This window comes from Prionailurus viverrinus, chromosome F1 (assembly GCF_022837055.1).
Source record: "Prionailurus viverrinus isolate Anna chromosome F1, UM_Priviv_1.0, whole genome shotgun sequence".
Classification (NCBI taxonomy): domain Eukaryota; kingdom Metazoa; phylum Chordata; class Mammalia; order Carnivora; family Felidae; genus Prionailurus; species Prionailurus viverrinus.
The window spans coordinates 41,038,897-41,056,556 of record NC_062577.1 but is presented as its reverse complement, the minus strand read 5'-3'; the positions used below and the strand labels follow the sequence as shown (position 1 = coordinate 41,056,556).

The 17,660-nt window shown below is 47.4% G+C and overlaps 2 protein-coding genes across 5 annotated transcripts in view; both read left to right on the top strand.

The window, feature by feature from the left end:
- The window catches only part of RBBP5 (RB binding protein 5, histone lysine methyltransferase complex subunit), a 36,226-nt gene extending 27,267 nt beyond the window's left edge, over positions 1 to 8,959 (top strand). For 3 of the 4 annotated variants that reach the window (XM_047839657.1, XM_047839658.1, XM_047839660.1), the window contains 2 exons: positions 315 to 506; positions 6,907 to 8,959. In XM_047839657.1, the coding sequence (XP_047695613.1) occupies positions 315 to 506; positions 6,907 to 6,935 (221 nt within the window). In that variant the 3' untranslated portion in view covers positions 6,936 to 8,959. The remainder of the gene's footprint in view (positions 1 to 314; positions 507 to 6,906) is intronic. The other variant, XM_047839659.1, reaches the window with a different exon arrangement.
- A 1,036-nt stretch (positions 8,960 to 9,995) lies between these two features.
- TMEM81 (transmembrane protein 81) lies at positions 9,996 to 11,609 on the top strand. Its single transcript, XM_047839861.1, has one exon. It carries the CDS (start codon positions 10,752 to 10,754, stop codon positions 11,607 to 11,609), a length of 858 nt encoding a protein of 285 aa, XP_047695817.1. The 5' UTR covers positions 9,996 to 10,751.
- Positions 11,610 to 17,660: the final 6,051 nt, after the last annotated feature.

The window sequence follows — 17,660 nt, the reverse complement described above, 5'->3', positions numbered from 1 at the left end:
CATCCCTGGCCTGGTGCATGCGATATGTCATCAGTGTGTTTTTCAGCTACCTCGCTGGTGTAGAGCTGCCATGGGATGAACCATACAGGCCATCTGTGCTCTTTGGTCAAGCAACTATTTCCCATTTAGCGGCCACACTCTTCTGTAGTTTTAGAATCAGTGAGAGCAAACTTTCCTCCTTGTATTAATGGATCTGGGACCCGAGAGCAACACTCTTTGCTCCCGGGTAGTCACAGCGTGCGGCGCGTGTCTGGTTGGGGTGCTGGGATGGGCGGCGTGTGGATCCCTTTCCGTGCCTCTCTGTCCTTTTACAGAAGTCCATCCACTACTGGGTGTGAAGGGGGATGGCAAATCCAAGAAGAAGCAAGCAGGCCGGCCTAAAGGATCAAAAGGTAAAGAGAAAGATTCTCCATTTAAACCGAAACTCTACAAAGGGGACAGAGGTTTACCTCTGGAAGGATCAGCGAAGGGTAAAGTGCAGGCGGAGCTCAGCCAGCCGTTGACAGGTAAGGACACACTGGGAGCGCTGTCTGGCTTGCTTCGTGGCCTTGCTTTGTACAGCCCCTGACTCCGTTTAACTGCAGCGTTCTTTCCCTCCTTCTCTCCTTTTCCCAGTGGCAGACATTCTCTGAGTTTCAGGCTGCTGCCAAGGGCAGGCAAAACCAGATTTGGCTTAATTCAGTGGCTCTTAACCTTGGGTCTGTACATAGGTTTCAGGGGATCTATATTCCCCTGATATTATATGCAAAACATCGTGTGAATATTTTTGTGGGAAAGATGCCCATAGCTTTCATCAGATTCCTGTAGGAATCCGTGAGCCCCGAAAGGGTAAGAACCCCTGGTTTAATTCATTTCTTTGCCTGTGTTTGCTTCCAGGTTTTTGTTTTGTTTTGCCTGAAATGAAAGAGCCAGACAGATAACCAGAAGTGTATAAAGCTTGCTTTATGCAGCCCTAGCTGTTTGTAGCGTTTTGTCTTTCTTTAAACTGTTCACATCCCAGAGGTGGGGGTTCTCTCTCTCTCCGTAGTCCAGAAGCAGTGACAAAGCTGTCAGTAGTCCCGTCATGTTGAGGAAGAAGGTGAGATGGTTTTCCAAATAGGATGAGATTACCACAAAAGACCGCAACCATATCTGTGTAGCTTCTTAACTCCTAAGCCTTTGAAACTTACTGAGTTTTCTCACTTTGCTTGAGGGAGGAAATTTTTGGGGGGATGGAGAACAATCTTAATTTCCTGTCAGATACTTGCGAATGCAGGCCAGGTGGTCTCTTGTTTGGAAAATAGTAATCAAATTAGAGTCCATTTCTATTCAGACATGACTGGGTTTTGGAAAACGTATGTATGATCATCGCCTTAGTGCGGGCAATGCTCTAGATTCCCTGTGGCTAGGTCAGGAGACTCAGAGGCAGGGCTGATCAGATTTTATTCCTCAGGCTTAAAAATTTTTTTTTAAAAATTGTTTTTTAACGTTTATTCATTTTTTTGAGAGACCGAGACAGAGGGTGAGTGGGGGAGAGGCAGAGGGAGAGGGAGACACAGAATCCGAAGCGGGCTCCAGGCTCCGAGCTGTCAGCACAGAGCCAGACGCGGGGCTCGAACTCACAAACCGCGAGATCATGACCTGAGCCGAAGTCAGCCGCTTAACTGTCTGGTGCGTCAGGCACCCGCCCCATCCTCTGGCTTTAAAATTTTAACTCCAGCGTGTGACCCCAGCTGTGCTGGCGTGACACGCTACTACAACGTGGAACGGAGTTCCTTGTTTGAGGTACACCTTCAGTCAGTTGATCGTGATGAACATGAGTTCTCTTCCGTAGAGAAGCTGAAGCAGACTCGATTACTCACTTTGAGTATTCCGCCTCACGCGCTAGATTTAGATGTTCCGTTTTCACAGCCAACGTGTGGCACTGACAGCATTGTTTCCCCAACAGCGCTATTTATGTTGTTCACTGGGGATCAGTTACCACCTCTACATTCAGTCCACTGAAGGCTCTCTCTGTATGTGTTTTAAGATAGCCGGGACGAGTTTCATGGCCATTGCCAACAAAGATTGCAGGCCAGTAATTGATTCATGTAAATACAAACGATCCTTTTATAGCCTAGTTCTTGTACAAGCAAGCTGTGGCCACTACAGAAAAACACGGTTTACCTTTAAATAGATTTCTCTGGCCTAACGAGCTGAAATGCTTGAGGCTGATGTAAAATGTGGCCAGACATACGGAGTTAATTGAAATACTCTAGGACATAGTCTCCTAGCTTCTTCAAAACCTGCCAGTAATTAATCATTTGCTTTTTAATAGTCGGTGTATGGCAAATAAACCACTTAAAAGTTTTTGAAAATTCACATTTCCCTTTCTATAACTCGGTGATTTCCACTTTTAATTATAGTTGATCTGATCACTAGCAGTTAGGTAAATATCCCTGGCCTTTCTTCGGTTGGGTTTCTGTCACAGACCCCGTGAACCACTGTTCGGTTTTACGGCATAGAGTACAACAGCAGTGTTGTTTCTCAGATGTACTTGAAAAATGTCTAAACGAGAGTCAAAATCAAATGTCGAAAAGTTTGCTCAGCCATTTTTATTTCCTAAAATTCTCAAAACTTCTCAAAATACTGAATACGGTTTGCAATGACATTTTCAAGTATGTGTGTAATACATGCTTCAGTAGTAGAAGTTAGTGTTTCGAAGCTCCTGGCAAGAATGGATACCATTATCTAGAGCCTATTAGAAGTTAATTCCTACTCACTGTGCTGAGAAGGTTAAATAAGGTAGTGACCTCATTAAAGGCTAGAACTTGTATCTCGGAATAGCGGGGGGGGGGGGGGGGGGGGGGCTGTAAACCGGACTTTTATTTTCTACATTATTTTTAGTAGGTGCTCGAGTTGATCAGCCTTAAATAGAGGCAGCTGTTCTAACAGCTTCATCCTTAAAATTTTTTTTTATGTTTATTTATTTCTGAGAGAGAGACAAGAACGTGAACGGGGGAGGGGCAGAGAGAGAGGGAGACACAGAATCCGAAGCGGGCTCCAGGCTCCGAGCTGTCAGCACCGAGCCCGATGTGGGGCTCGAACTCGTGAACCTCGAGATCATGACCTGAGCCTGAGTCGGACGCTCAACTGTCTGAGCCACCCAGGTGCCCCATTACAGCTTTATCCTGTAGAAGGACTAGAGGGGACTTCCACGCCAGGGGGATGATAGGTCTTTTGACATCACGCAGACAGAACAATTGCTCAGATGATGCAAACACTGCACCAGCCTCTCATGACTGTGCAGCTCACACTTCCCCGCGTAAACTACACTTCCTTCCTCCCGTTTTCGCCTTTCTTCTCTGGCCCCGTTCCTTGACTTTTTCCTGAATGGAAATCTCCCAAACCGCAATGGCCAGATGAAACCAGAGAATGCTGAGGAGCAGGATTTAGAAAACCTCAAAGGCGGCCATTGTGGTTTGCTCCCAAGACTTCCTCAGAAGGCTGCACCCAAATTCACGGACTGGCTGCGGTGTGGTTTGGGTCTTTATGGAGGCTGCGCATCTGGGGGAGAATGGGGACAACTCCATTAAGGCCTCTTGAGTTTCAGGACAGCCTGTTGGATCTTTTGTGTGGGATTCTGAGGTAAAACCTCTTTGGCATTCGAGTTTTGTGTTCTTCCGCGCCTCAGAGATGTTCCATAAAAAGCGATGTGCGGTCATTGTAGATTTTCAGGAGATACTAAGATACGAAACCTGATCCAGATGCCTGAGGTTGAAGCGTCTTCAAAAATCAATTCAGTGGGAGGATTGTATTTGCAGAGCCAAGCTTTGCGGATCTCCCCTCTCCCCCCAGTGCCCTACTTTTGCATCAGAGCCAAATTGTTTGAAAGGATTACAGGTGCAGGCTGTGTTGCTGCTCAAGGTAGATAAATGGCCACTGTTTGTTAAAATGTGCAGTTGACCAGTTACTGATGAAGCTATTCGATAAGCCCTAACTGGTCCTGATAAAGCTGATAGCCTGTTGCGTGTTGCAACAGGAGATTATGCATTTTGAGGGAAGATTAGAAGACACATAGACCTGTATAGGAATGATCTGGCCATCTCGAACTTGGGCCTACAGAAAATTCTTCCCTGTCAAACAGCTCATTGGTGTTAAATAGCTTCAGTGGACCCACATCCGTGAAGACATGCCTTCCGTGATGAATGAGGACCCGTCAGTGAAGCTTACTTAGCGATGGTAGCCCTGAGTGAGCTTTGGACTTTTTGGAAAGGCCACATCCACATCGTCGACGCCATCTCTGTGATTCCCCTAAATTACCTTATTAGATTCTCTCCAGAGTACAGCCCTCAGAACAGAAACTTGAGATTGAGCAGAACCACCAGGGTCCTTGTTGCTATGTGACTGCTCAAAGACTGCCCAAGAACTAGGGCTTCTCGGCAGTAAACAGAATCAGTAGCCAAGTGTGACAGAGTTGTGGCACGTCGCACACATGGTCTAAAGGCCTCTTGTAATGGTGGGCATGAAGAAGTTGGTATGTACCTGGGTCTCGTGGGGGTGGCGAAGGCCAAAGCGAGCATAGGCGCTGCTTCTGGGGGCACACGGGCACCATGTCGATTTCCCTGCGTGTGGCCACACCGCTGTCCCAGACCTCTGAGCCACCTCCTGAATCCGATTGTTTTGAATGCTTGGTAGGGGGTGAGGTTTTTTTCCCCACTTCGTCTCTCTCTCTCTCTCTTTTAAGGTTTATTTACTTATTTTTGAGAGAGAGGGAGAATCCCAAGCAGGCTCGTCACTGTCAGTGCAGAGCCTGATACGAGGCTCTATCTCCGGAACCGTGAGATCATGACATGAGCCAAAGTTAAGAGTCAGACGCTTAACCAGCTGAGCCACCCAGACTCCCTATCCCACCTCTTCTCTCTTTTTTTAAATGATCAGTCTTTCAAAGGCTGATATATGAACTCCTGCTAAAATCAGACAGCTACTTGGATATTCTTTCTTATTCTTTGTGATCTTATTAGCGGACTAAGGTAACGTTTGAAAGTTAATATCCAGTTTTTCTTAGACTGCCTTGGCTTTGGCTCACACTGGGAGGTACCGGTGACAGCTGTTCATCATGAGCTCAGTTTCTGTGAATTTTCTGTTCTTGGCGATTCCTTTATGTTGCAGCAAAATAATACAGATCCTTGGGGCAGGTTTTTAAATAGCCTGGAGCTCTTCTCTTGTACTGTTTCTCTATTTTATTTTGCTCATAGTATTATTGCTTGCTGTGGTTTTGGGTTGTTACCTGATACCTCAACAAGCCTTTGTGTGTGGGTTGTTTTTTTTTTTTTAATTTTTTTTAATGTTTTTATTTATTTTTGACATAGAGAGCATGCACGCGCATGAGCAGGGGAGGGGCAGAGAGAGAGAGAGAGAGAGAGAGAGAGAGAGAGAGAGACACACACACACACACACACACACAGAATCCGAAGCAGGCTTCAGGCCCCGAGCTGTCAGCACAGAGCCCGACACGGGGCTCGAACTCACAGACTGCGAGATCATGACCTGAGCCGAAGTCAGACATTCAACCGACTGAGCCACCCAGGCGCCCTGTTTTTTTTTTTTTTTTTTTTATGGTCTATCCACATAAATGAAGACGATCCAGAAACATTAACTGACCTCAGATAATCAGTGTAATGTACCTCATTAGTCATCTGGAGTGCCCATTATTAATACTATTGATTTATGATCAAACCAGTTTTTCCTGTCGTGATTAAGGCTTAAAATGTTAATGCTGTGTTCGTTTTTAAATGGCTAAAAGTAGATTGGTCAGGGTACCTATGGGAACAATCAGTGAAGCTGGCCTTAATGTGATAAAGGCATGGTATTGAGTCCTGCGCAGTACATTCTTCTGCTGCGAGCATTTTTTTTTTTTACAAATCAATTCAAGAAGTTTTTACGTTTTATGTTGAGAGATCTGAAAAGTGCCAGATAAACTTTTTATCTTACTGAACTGTATAAAGTTTAAATTTGATTTTTAACAATGTAGCATCCAGGAGAGTTTATATCGCATAATTGCTCGTCTGTTCTGAGGCAGTTGGGGCTATATTTTTATTGCCGGTTTTCATCCGTGCTTGAAGTTTTACTTTAAAAATCAGGTTAAAAGCAAAGTTTATAAATGGGTACTTTTCTTTCATAACTTGGACATTATTTTTTAACCATTTTATACCTTCAAGTGGCATGTCCTCCCCCCGCCCCCCATTCCAGATGACATCTGGGAGGATTTTCTTCACCTTGTTCTCTTCTTACACTTCCTAGTTAATCTTTCACAGCAGCCCATTTAAGGATGTCCCTCAGAGGTTGAACAGCTTCTATGGAATAATCAGGGAAGTGTTCGTTTGATTTTACTATTCAGGATTTTATTTATCGATCAGTTGTTGGTGCATAGAAATGCCGACAGTAGGTTTCATTCACATTTCACCGTATTGGGTTCTAAGGTGATGAGAATGTCAGTCAAGGAACAGGGGTGCTTGAACAACGGTCTGTTGCTCATTGTTAACCACTTGGTGACTGATTAGTCTAATATAGGAAAGATTAAAAGGTATAGCACCCTAGAATTTCCTTTCCTCTACTTACTGCGCTTTTTGGATTGTAAAGCATTTGCTTAACCAGGTTAGAGAACGGTTAGCAGCTTAGCAAATGTGTAGAACTCTGATCATTTTGCTTTTATTCCCCTTTGGGGCAGTGCTGAGGAAAGTATTGAGGTGGGGGTTTGGGATTTGGATTTTTTGTTGCTTCAGTAAAGGGTAAATGCGATTCGGAGTCGGTTTTCACTTAAAGGGGGAATTCTTAGCGCACGTGTGCGTGTCAGCCATCATCCAGCATCCGTCAGTACTTATGTGCTTGTAGGCTACCGGGCGAAGTTGATGCTAAAAGAAATCTTTTTGTGTCTAATCTCTTTAGCAGGGGGAGCAATCTCAGAACTGTTATGAAGACCCTTGAAGTTCTTCGTTCTTCCCCCACTTTGCCATCATGTGGCCTCTGGACACTGTGGTCAGTCATTTGAGATTGACTTTAATTTAACACAAAGGCCTCTACCTCCGACCCAGGAGGTGGAAGGAGCGAATCGTATGTTTGAATGAAGAAGTGAATTATGGAAGAAGAGTATACGGCCCTTCCCTTCCAAGCAGAAGTCCAAATAGGCTCTCAGGAATGAGGATTCGTGAAGATATCAAGCAGGAGTTTTGACTCATTCAAGCTTCAATGCTTAGTTCTGTTGCTGGACAAAAGAGACCAGTGTTGCTCCTCTAACTGTTGTACCCAGGATCATTTTGACCTGACATTTCCTGTCTCCTGTTAGCCTTTCATCCTCCATGCATGTCCTCGAGTGACTTATTCTTATCTGAAGTTTTGCAGCCGGTGTCCTAGAAAAACTTCTGTTGCATATTCTGTCTTCCATTTTTAAACTCCCTCTCTCGCCAGATACCTCCTCTATTTCCATTTTGCGTACAGAGGAGGGGCAGAAAAGAAAGTGCTTGAAAGAGTTCGTTTTCAGAAAGGGAAGAAAGATAAGAAAGGCCCCCTCTTCTTAACATACCCCATTTTGCTCAAGAAGCTGGGCTGGAAGAGGGTCAAGGCTTTTCTTTGTTTTCCTGGCATTGCATGGTTTCCTCCAGTGGTGGTTCATTCTCATTAATCATGGTTTTTGAAAATAGCTAGTCTCATCCATCTGCAGCAAAGAATCATCCGTAGTTCACACTGCTTCGCCTGCACTGGCTTACGGAGAGGGGAACAGACCAAGGGGTCTCTCAGCAAGCTGCGTTTTTATTGGGGTGGGGGATCTATGCAAACGACTAAAGTCAGACCGTCCGAAATCAAAGCAGCAGTGACAACATAGTTCAAATCAAAGATCAAGGAGAAAAAAAATTTTTTTTTATCATTGCCTATGGATAGCCGTCCTTCCCATCGGTCATTACGTTTCTCCCTTCTTGTATTCCCGCTCCTTCTCCCTGCCACCTGTTGTCAGTCTCTTCCTTTCTGTGAAAGGTTGCTTAGCTTTTTAAGAAAATTTTTTACTTTCTGCTTTTTGCTTTTGCTGTTCTTTGTATAAAAAGTAGCAAATTGGATGGACGCATCCATGAGGTGTTTGAAATTCTCTGTAAACCCAGAGTCCAGAGACCAGGTGTGGAGAGGGCTGGCTGGCCCGGCAGGAGGCGCTTACCCTGGGTGGCCAGCTCTGTGGTTTTCTCAAAGGAGAGTGTCAGCACTGTGCTGCTTGTGAGCTCCACCAGCCGCTGGGTGCTTCTGTAGCCGGCCAGACAAGTTGATTATCTTTTGGATTTTAAGAGAGCAATCAAAGTAGACATACATCAGGAAGAGCCTCTTTCTCCCACTCCATCTTTTAGAACCAGAACATTCAGTAGTTGGAGTAAGAGCTCCCCCTGAGTCAATTGCAAAATGTCTGTAGTTTTAGATGCCACCACTTTTTTCCCCTCAGATGTTTGTGAATTTCATTTTGTATTTCACATCAGACCGGTGGTTGAGATTGGCGAGTGGCTCTTTAGACACGTGTTTTGTTTTGTTGACCTTGTTTCCATTCCATTTCTCTGTGTGCTGTGCACCGTCACAAGCTGTGTGACAACGGAAGGCTCTGCCCCACTTCCTGGACGAAGTAACGTGGTGCCCTCTGCTCGTGCACTGGGACGTTTATGCCGTGTCCACCTCCTAAGCCGGCTGCTGAGAAAATCAGCTTCAGCCCTGTCAGGTTGTCTCTGGCAGCCGTTCCTAATAATTATTTATGCTTTGGAATTTCTTTCAGCTCCTGGAACTTTCTATCCAGTTTGATTTTCTCAGTGTGTACAACATATGCATATTCTCTTCTCTTTTGTCATTCCTCCCCCTCCCCCCATTTCGTTTTTTAATGTTCCATAGTTTTGTACAAGATGAGACTTAGCCTTGGGTACTTCTTGCTGAAGCTTTAATGCTTTGTAAATAAAAGCGGATGTTTATTAAAGAACAGGTGTAGATGTTTGTTTGTAGACACTGATCGCTTCCGAAACTCACCAGCCACTTTGATTTGTATGACCGAAAATGCAGTTTACTGTTGCTGATGTTCGATCTTTCTGTGTGGAGATGCAGACCCGGGAGGGGTACGGCGGTGGTCGCGGAGTCTGGAGTTCGGCCTCTAGACGAGATTATAAACAAACAGTTGAAGAAGAGAGTTGGTATTAAATCGCAAAGATTGTCTAGGAATGATCTCTCCAAATTTTTTAACTCTGTAAGTGTGTGTGAGTGCTTGATAGAGGCCGCAGTGCCGGGAGATACTCTGGATGTTACAGAAATGCATGCGAGGGCATTCCCTCCTTCCAGGCATCTTTCTTAAAGCATAAATACCATTGAATTCCTCTTTATTAGACTTAAAAAATCTAGACTAAATAAAACTCATTGAAATAGCTTTCAAACCCATAAAGTCAGTTTAAGTCTTTGATTTGAATCATTGTCAAATCATTGTCAAATTGTCAAATTTTAGCAGTGTCTACCGCTAATTTTTTCTGTCCTGTGACTAAGAACCCGTCTTTGACATCATAGCTGTTTCATAGCAACCTTGACCTGAGTGAATGATGAGCTCCTCTAGTCTGTAAAGGGAGTAGGCCAAGAAGCAGGCAGGATTAGGTGTCTTCTTCCCTAGAAGACACCTTCAGTGCCCTTGGGAAGGAAGCATGGTAGAATGGGGGAGAGGAGCCAAACTGGGCATATTCCGCCCTCCCCTCCCCTCCCCCTGCCCTTGCTGATAAACATTTGGATTCTCAAAGGGTGGCTCGGTCCTTGTCTTCATGAATTCTCATTTCTTTCTTTTCTTTTTTATTTTTTTTAATGTTGGTTTTTTTTTTTTTTGAGAGAGAGACCGAGCACAAGCAGGGGAGGGGCAGAGAGAAAGGGAGACACAGAATCTGAAGCAGGCTCCAGGCTCTGAGCTGTCAGCACAGAGCCCGACACGAGGCTTGAACTCATGAACTGTGAGATCATGACCTGAGCTAAAATTGGAAGCTTAAATGACTGAGCCCCCCGGGCGTCCCCATGAATTCTCATTTCTATTTAAAATTTCTTACACGTGAACAGTGTTTCGCACTTTACAAAGTGTTTTCGTGTACGGTTTATCATTTGATGCCCAAGGTGACCTTCCTGAAGTCCGCAAGGAGGTCTTAATTTACAAAGGAGCAAATAGAAATCGAAATTGAGGAAGGATCAGTCAGCTGCATCCCAGTCCAGAGTTCTTAATCCTTTTTTTTACAGAAGGTTTAGGAGACTTTAAAATCAATAATAACTTAATGCAACATAATTTTTTTTTTTTTGACTTGGTATTTGATCTCTTACTTGGTCAGATTTAACTGAGGTTTTGAAGCTCGTTAATTTGGATCCCACACCTTGGAGAAGAGGAGCAGGGGTAAGGAAGAATGTGGCTTCACTACGCATTTGACGTCATTTGGAAATTCGCTTCAGCTCCTGAAGTCTCTTCCCGAGAGGGTGGATTGAAATTCATTACAAGGGCCTGAGAAGAATGGAGACTCGTGAAATAGTCACTAACAAGAGCAAGTAAAGCAGCGAAGTTGGGACTTTTTTTCCTGCCTCGTGGCCTCGCCCCTTCGCAAGGACTGGACTTGTGTTTATCGAGTTGCAGTGTTTCGCCGACAGTGGGTGCTGCGCCCTGTCTTGTGATGTTGAACGCTATCTCGTGTCAAAGGAAGTAAGCTGTGATATCATAGAGGATTCATTTGGAACTCTGCGGGGTGCTGGCTGATGGTGATGAGATGCCCACCGAGACGAAGATTTCAGCTGCTGGTCTCGTCCTTGGGAGCCTGGTGTTCGCCTTCTCTCTGCCCTTGGTGGTGGCTTTGCCAAAAACACTGGCCATCCCTAAGGAGCTGCAAGAAGCCGTGGGGAAGGTCGTTGTCAATGCCACAACCTGTACTGTCACCTGTGGCCTTGGCTACAAGGAAGAGACAGTCTGCAAGGTGGGCCCTGATGGTGTGAGAAGAGAGTGTAAATCTCAGCGCTTGGAATGTCTGACCAACTGGCTCTGTGGAATGCTCCATTTCACCATTCCCAAAGGGAAGGGATTTGAGCTCAGCTGTCTGAGTTCAGACATCCTGGAGATTGGGCAGGAAGCATTCCGGTTCACCTGGAGACTTGCCCGGGGTATCATCTCTACTGATGATGAGATCTTCAAACCCTTCCGAGCCAGTACCTACTTTGTGAGGTTTCCCTCTGTTCAGGAGTACGACTCTGGGACATACCGGTGTGATGTGCAGCTGTTAAAAAACTTGAGACCTGTCAAGAGACTCTATTTTGGGCTTCGGGTCCTTCCCCCTGACTTGGTGAACCTGAATTTCCATCAATCCCTTACCGAGAATCAGAAGTTAGTTGATAAGGGCCTGGAAGTGAATCTAGACAACCAGTCCGAGCCTCACCGCCCACAGTGGAAGAAGAAGGTGGCTGTAGCCTTGGGAATAGGAATTGTTGGTGGAGTGGCTGGTGGTGTATTGATGGCCATTGCTCTGGGCTTTGGGCTGAGGGTGGTCTGTAGAAGTGCTGGCCCTGAGTCCTTAAAAGCCCTGAAGGACTGGCTGCCCAGGACCCTGGACTGGCTGTTTAGGAAGCCACGCTAGCTCTTCAAAGGATTGTCTGGCTGAGTGATTGTGGCTCAGCCAGGAGGGAGGGCTTCCACTGCCAAAAGTGAGTGGGGCCCGGGGACAGGGGCAACACCATGGTAGGGTGATGGGCAATGCTCTGCCTCTCCGTGTCCCAGGTGGATCTCTTCCTGATCTTTCCTGCCCACGTGGCACCTGGGAAGCCCGAGTGTAGGCCCCTCCCCTGTCCCGGGAAGATTCTGTCTTCAAGCTCGCAGTCATTATCTTTCACAATTTGAGGCCTCTCTACCTCCATCCCTTCCTCTGAAGTGGCATAATCACATAAAGGATATATTAATAGCTTTTCTAGTGGAAACCTTTTTTTTCCTCTTCAATAAAAATAACTCACAGTGGCTGTGTATAGACCTGACCTTCTCTGCTCTTTAGTAAAAATCTCCTGCATATGTGTAAGTTGTCCCATAATCAACCTAGCTCTCCTCTTTCTTAGATTTCTTAGACATTGAGCACGTCACTTTGGAGGAGGGCATGTGCCCATGTGTGGCCAAGCCAAGGCGATTAGTAATGGCATCTGACCCGGGTATGTAACAGCCACTCAATACATTGCTCCTTCTCTACGCCCCCGGTGAACCCTCTGTGTTCAGTGTTAAAGACTCCTGGTAAAACGCTGGACCCTTCACCTGGTAGGTCTCCCCTGAACAAGTTCCTTGGCTTTGCCTCCTGCTCCTGTTCTTCTAGCTCTTGCAGTGCCCTGACGTGTGTGTTCCTGGAAAGGTCAAGTGTATTGGTTTCTTCCAGCAGCCAAGGCTGTCCAAGGAGGGACTAAGGCCTTCCTACCTCCGTAGGAAATAAATCCTAAGACCCTCAGAGGCCATTGAGGCAGTGTGAGGTAATTGGCTGACGGAATTGTCAGGGAAGAGGCTCAGCCACCCCCTGGGCTCATTCTGAGAGAATTAGAGCATTTCTTCTCACTTTTCTCTAGCTGCAGACATGGTAGCAGATACGAAGACTTGGACTAGTGGTTCTCTTCTCTAGCTATGTGTCTGAATCACCTGGATAAACTTTTGAAACATAAGATTCCTGAGCCCCACCCCTGAGGATGCTAACTCGGTTAAAATTATGGCTAATGGCTCATTATTATTCTATTAAAAACAATTTCAGGGGCACCTGGCTGGCTCCGTCGGTAGAGCGTGTGACTCTTGGTCTTGGGGTCATGAGTTTGAGTCCCATGGTTTAGCTTAATTAAAAGAAAAAAAAAAACGTTAAAAAATAATTTCCACGCCATAGAAAAGTGGAAAGAAAAGTTTGATGACAACCCATAGATCCTCTGCTTAGATTCACCAACTGTGAATGTTTTGCTGCATGTATCTTTCTGAATAGATGCTGATTTTACTGAACACTTGGAAGTTAGGCACAGACATTGTGACCCTTTACTCCTAGATCGTGTATGCATCTGCTAATAAAGATTCTTCTGTACAACTGCAACATCTTCACACCTAAGAAAGTGAACAATTCCCTAATCTTGCGTATGGTTGTTACTTCTCCGTCTTGCCCAACTTCTAAAATCTGATAGCCTTTTAACGTTTGATCCAGGATCGAATGAAGGTCCACATATTACCTTTGGTTGTTTCTCTTAAGTCTAGTTTTACAACAGACCTCCTGGGTTTTTTGTTGCTGTTTTGCATGACGTTGATCTTATTGAAAAGTCTAGCTGGGCCGATTGTCCTGGATAGTGCCCCACAGTCCGGGTTTGTCGTCATTGTCACATGACCGGATTGCGGAGGAATGGATCTTCAACATTTTTTGATGACAGCTCCACACAAATGATGTCCACTGCTCACCACAGGTGCACGGTGTCGGGTGATCCGTTACCGATACGATACACGTGACAATTTGGTTAAGGTGGTGACTGCCCGGTCTCTCCAAAGGTGTATTTTTTTTTTTTTCCTCTTATAATCACTTATTTGTGGGACAATACTTTGTGATGATCTGGTTTCCTAAAAGCCATTAACGCCTTGGAATCCATTCACAATCCTTGCTTATTACCTGCTGGCAACTGCAGCGTCTTTAATGTGCCCTTGCTGTACTTATGAGGCTGCATTTTTCTGTAAAGGAGAGCTACTCTTTATTTTTGAGCTCTCCGTGGATTCTCTTTTTTAGTGCATTATATATAATCCATTAATGTCTCATTTCTGGTGTTTAAATCGTCCCCAATTTTGGCCAGTGGGAGTCTCTTCGCTTGTCCTTTTATTGTGGTCCCATTTGACTTGGAGCATGTCCTTGCTTTCTAGAACCACAAAATGCCTCAGATCCACATTTGGACTTTGCTTTCTCCGAGGGGTTCTGGTTTCCTTTTGGTGTGGGCAACAGTATTTAGAAGCCAAGGTCCGGTCTGGGTGCTAAATGCACTCACCGCCACTGGGGGGTCATTGCTCTTAGGTTCTTTCATTGCTCCAGATACACATAAATCTTAGGAGTTCAGAGCATCTCTGCTTTTCAGAAGCTTTATAGGTAATTCTGGCGGAGAGCGAACATTGAAGACCACTGGTGTAGGCCCATGCAAAGTCTACAATTTACTGTAGACTTATTTTGAAAAGATCTTAAATTTTCCGCACCCCCTTTCCCCCATTCTCTCTACCTCAGAGGGAACGGGCTTCGGAAGTCCTGGGTTGTGCTTCTGTTGCTGCCGTTGACTGTAGCTGAGCGGGTGGACTGACCCACCTGTGGGGGGGGGGGGGGGGTGGCGGGCAGGTGAGCTCGGTCCTGCCAGTAAAACTGCTGGAAGCTGTGAAGGGCTGGACATGAGTTAGGGAAGGTTTCTAATGAAGCACCTTCGTTTGGCTCTGGACAGTGTGTTCAAGCCCTCGGGAGAGTGCTTGCTATCCCTGGAAAGACCATAAAACAGGATCTTTAATGAACTCCGTGTGATGTTGCTGAGGGGGGAGGAGGGCTCAAGGGGCACGTTGCCCATTTTACAGATGGAGAGCCAGACCCAAGAAGAGTCAAGTGACCCGTCCGGCCCCTGTTGCAAGCCACTAGTCGAGCATGGGATGGAATATTGTGCAGCTCTAGGCTCATGGCCTTCTGTGCTTTGGGCCCTTGAATGTTGACTCAGAGGAGGGGAAGGGATTGAACAGAGAAGAGGAAAGGAAAAAACAAACCCCAAACCCCTCCAAGGTGTTATTAAAGACCGGAACTCAGTTCAGTTTATTGAATCCGTGCATGTAGTCCGCCTCTGGAGGGATGGTCAGGGCCATGCCGGCTGACTGAAATTTAGGTTCCAGGCTGGCCGGTGCTCCCAGCAGCCCCTCTGGATGCAGAGTGGAAGAAGGGATTAGCCTATCGCACAGCTGTCCGCGCCGGCCCCTCCTGGGGGCTCAGGGGGCCCTGGGCGCATCGCTAAGTGCGGAGGAGCAGGGCCTCCGCTTGCCCCCGTCTCCCTCTTCTCCGGGGAAGGCGGTGGGGCGCAGTCAGCACGGAGCCCTTCCGCTTTGTATGGAAAGACTCGAACACGGGGCTCTGCCAGTGGGTCTCTGTGCGCGTCTCAGAGCTAATGGAAGTTCGGCAAGTGTTTGTTGAACGCAGGGGAAAATATTGCAGCTGCAGAACGTTGAGTAGGAATTCAGATTTTCTTGGCTGCTGAGAGCAGAGACTGGCAGCAACCTTGCTGGTTGGCGGCCACTATAACCCTGCAGGGAGAAGATTTCCCTTTGGTACCGTTGAGTCTGGAACTGTCAAATGTCGTAGAAATCAGGGAAGCCCGAAGCGATACTGTCATGAGCAGTGTTCGCTGCCCCGCTGCCCCGTGTTAGGTAAAGCCAGCGCGGCCGGCAAGATGCCTGCTCGCACTCTGCTTAGGCCTGTCTTTTTTTTTTTTAAATGTTTATTTATTTTTGAGACAGAGAGAGACAGAGTGCAAGTGGGGGAGGGGCAGAGAGAGAGGGAGACACAGAATCTGAAATAGGCTCCAGGCTCTGAGCGGTCAGCACAGAGCCCGACGCGGGGCTCGAACCCACGAGCCGTGAGATCATGACCTGAGCCGAAGTCGGACGCTTAACCGACTGAGCCACCCAGGCGCCCCTGCTTAGGCCTGTCTTAAAGCCCCTTGGCCTAGTTCTTCCCCCTCCCAGGCCTGCGTGAAGCAGGAGGGGCTGTGTCTTGTTCCTTCCTTCGAGCTGACTGTGTGAGGGGGAAGGCATCGGCCACGAGACTGGGGTTCGAGAGCAGGACAGGAGGCGTGCTTCGGCCCGACGATAAAAACACCCACGGCAGGTGCCAGCTGCCTCAGCAGGTTGAGAAATCATCTTTATTTAAGAACTGCCTGCTACCAGAGTCAATAAATAACTACCATTATAAGAAGTACAAGAGAGACAAACGATAGGCCAGTGGAAGTGGTTCCATTTCGACAAAATCGGGGTCAAGTCGGGGGTCCGAAGAAGCCCCAGCCCTCGCCCGGCTGTGAGACTAAGCTATGCAGGCCCTGGATGGGGCTGGGTAAGTTGGAGTCTAGGGGCCAAGGCAGGGTGCACCCCAGCTAAGGACACTCGGCTTCCTGGGCCTCGGGGCAAAGTTATCTGACCTATTTTTTCCCTCCCCAGCTTCCCTTTATTATCCTGCCTTCCTAAAGTCTATGACCCTATATACAGCTACCGGGCACCTCTCTCTATGGAGCTTTTAGAAGTCCCTTAAAAATGCCCACCTCGTCCCTCACACCACCCCAGGAGCCTCTCTGGCAACCTCATTCATCCCAGGATGAAGCCCAGGGTCGGTCTGACCCAGGGAAATGGGGCACCACACTTGAGCCTCAAAACCAGGTTTGAGGAGAAGTCTAGCCCTCCCACCAACCCGGAGGTGCCCAGCCAGCCGTCCCACATCTGAGCCAGGAAGAGAAAAGGGAGTCCTCTGGGCAGGGGGGAGATCAAGGGAGTAAAGCATCCTCAGCCAGCTTGGGTTCTTGCCCGGAGGGGACTAGATGGCCCCAGTGCTGTCTTCCACTCTTCCCCGAAAGAGTGCCTGAGGTGAGCCTTCCCCCCTGGTGACACGGCTGTCACTACCCCTGCGGGAAGAGGCTGCAGCAAAAAGGGGCTGCAAGACTCCTCTGGTGCTGATCTAAACCTCAGCCCTGGAAGGACATCCAGCAGCATGTCCTCACACCCCCAGACTCCACCTCACCTAGACCCCAGGCCAACAGCTGTCAGAATTCCTCCAAGGTCCCTAGAAAAGGAAGAAGCCTCTTGACCACTCACCTTCGGGCCTCATTGCAGAAGCTCTTCCCGGTGTCTAATCTCAGATTTCCTATTATTTTATCAAAAGGGGAAAAAAAGCCCCTCCTCATGGCCTTTCTGTTCCGTGGCCCGTCTGTACCATTCGATGGCCTGGCTGGGCCGCGAGACCCATCTGGAGACAGCTCCTGTCCCCCTGAGGGTGAGGTATACGTCGAGACTGTTAGAGCAATGGGGACCGAGTAGCCAAGACCAGGGGCAAAGGGACCTGTAGGCTGAGCCGAAATATACGCAGGACAGAGAGACACTGTCCCCCTGGGCCCCGAAGCAGTGTCTGCAGACGGGCTCTGTCCCTAGTCCTCAAGGCACTTACTGGCCACTCAGCTGTGGGGTAAAGTACTTGTTTGTGGCCGGCTGTCTCCCTTGTCGCCGCCGCCGAGGCCTGGCATGTGAGAGGGGAGAGATCCCAAATCGAGTACTGAGCACAGCAGGAGTGAGACGCAGCCCATCGGAGCAGAGAAGATGCAAACGAGAGGCCCCTCGGGCAGGAAAGGGCTCTCTTGCCTGCACGCAAGCTCCCGTATGATAAGCCACCTCAACAGGAGGCTAGTCTATTTGATAAGCTTGCACGTCCTCAGGTCCCCTACTGTCTTACTAAACCTTACTCCGTACTCTGCCTGAGGTCTCGGGTGCAGGAGCCTGCATCTTAATATACAGCTCTGCTTCTTCCCGACAAGTCTGATTAGGTTTTCCTGGGCTGGGTTTCCTAGGTTTTCCAGAGGGTCTCCTTTCCTCCCCTTTGCTAACGGGCCTCATTAGAACTAAGACTCTTGGTCATGAGTGCCTTTGG

Excerpts from the sequence above, each read along its gene's own strand:
- TMEM81 (XM_047839861.1), top strand. The coding sequence starts at position 10,752 with ATGCCCACCGAGACGAAGATTTCAGCTGCTGGTCTCGTCCTTGGGAGC.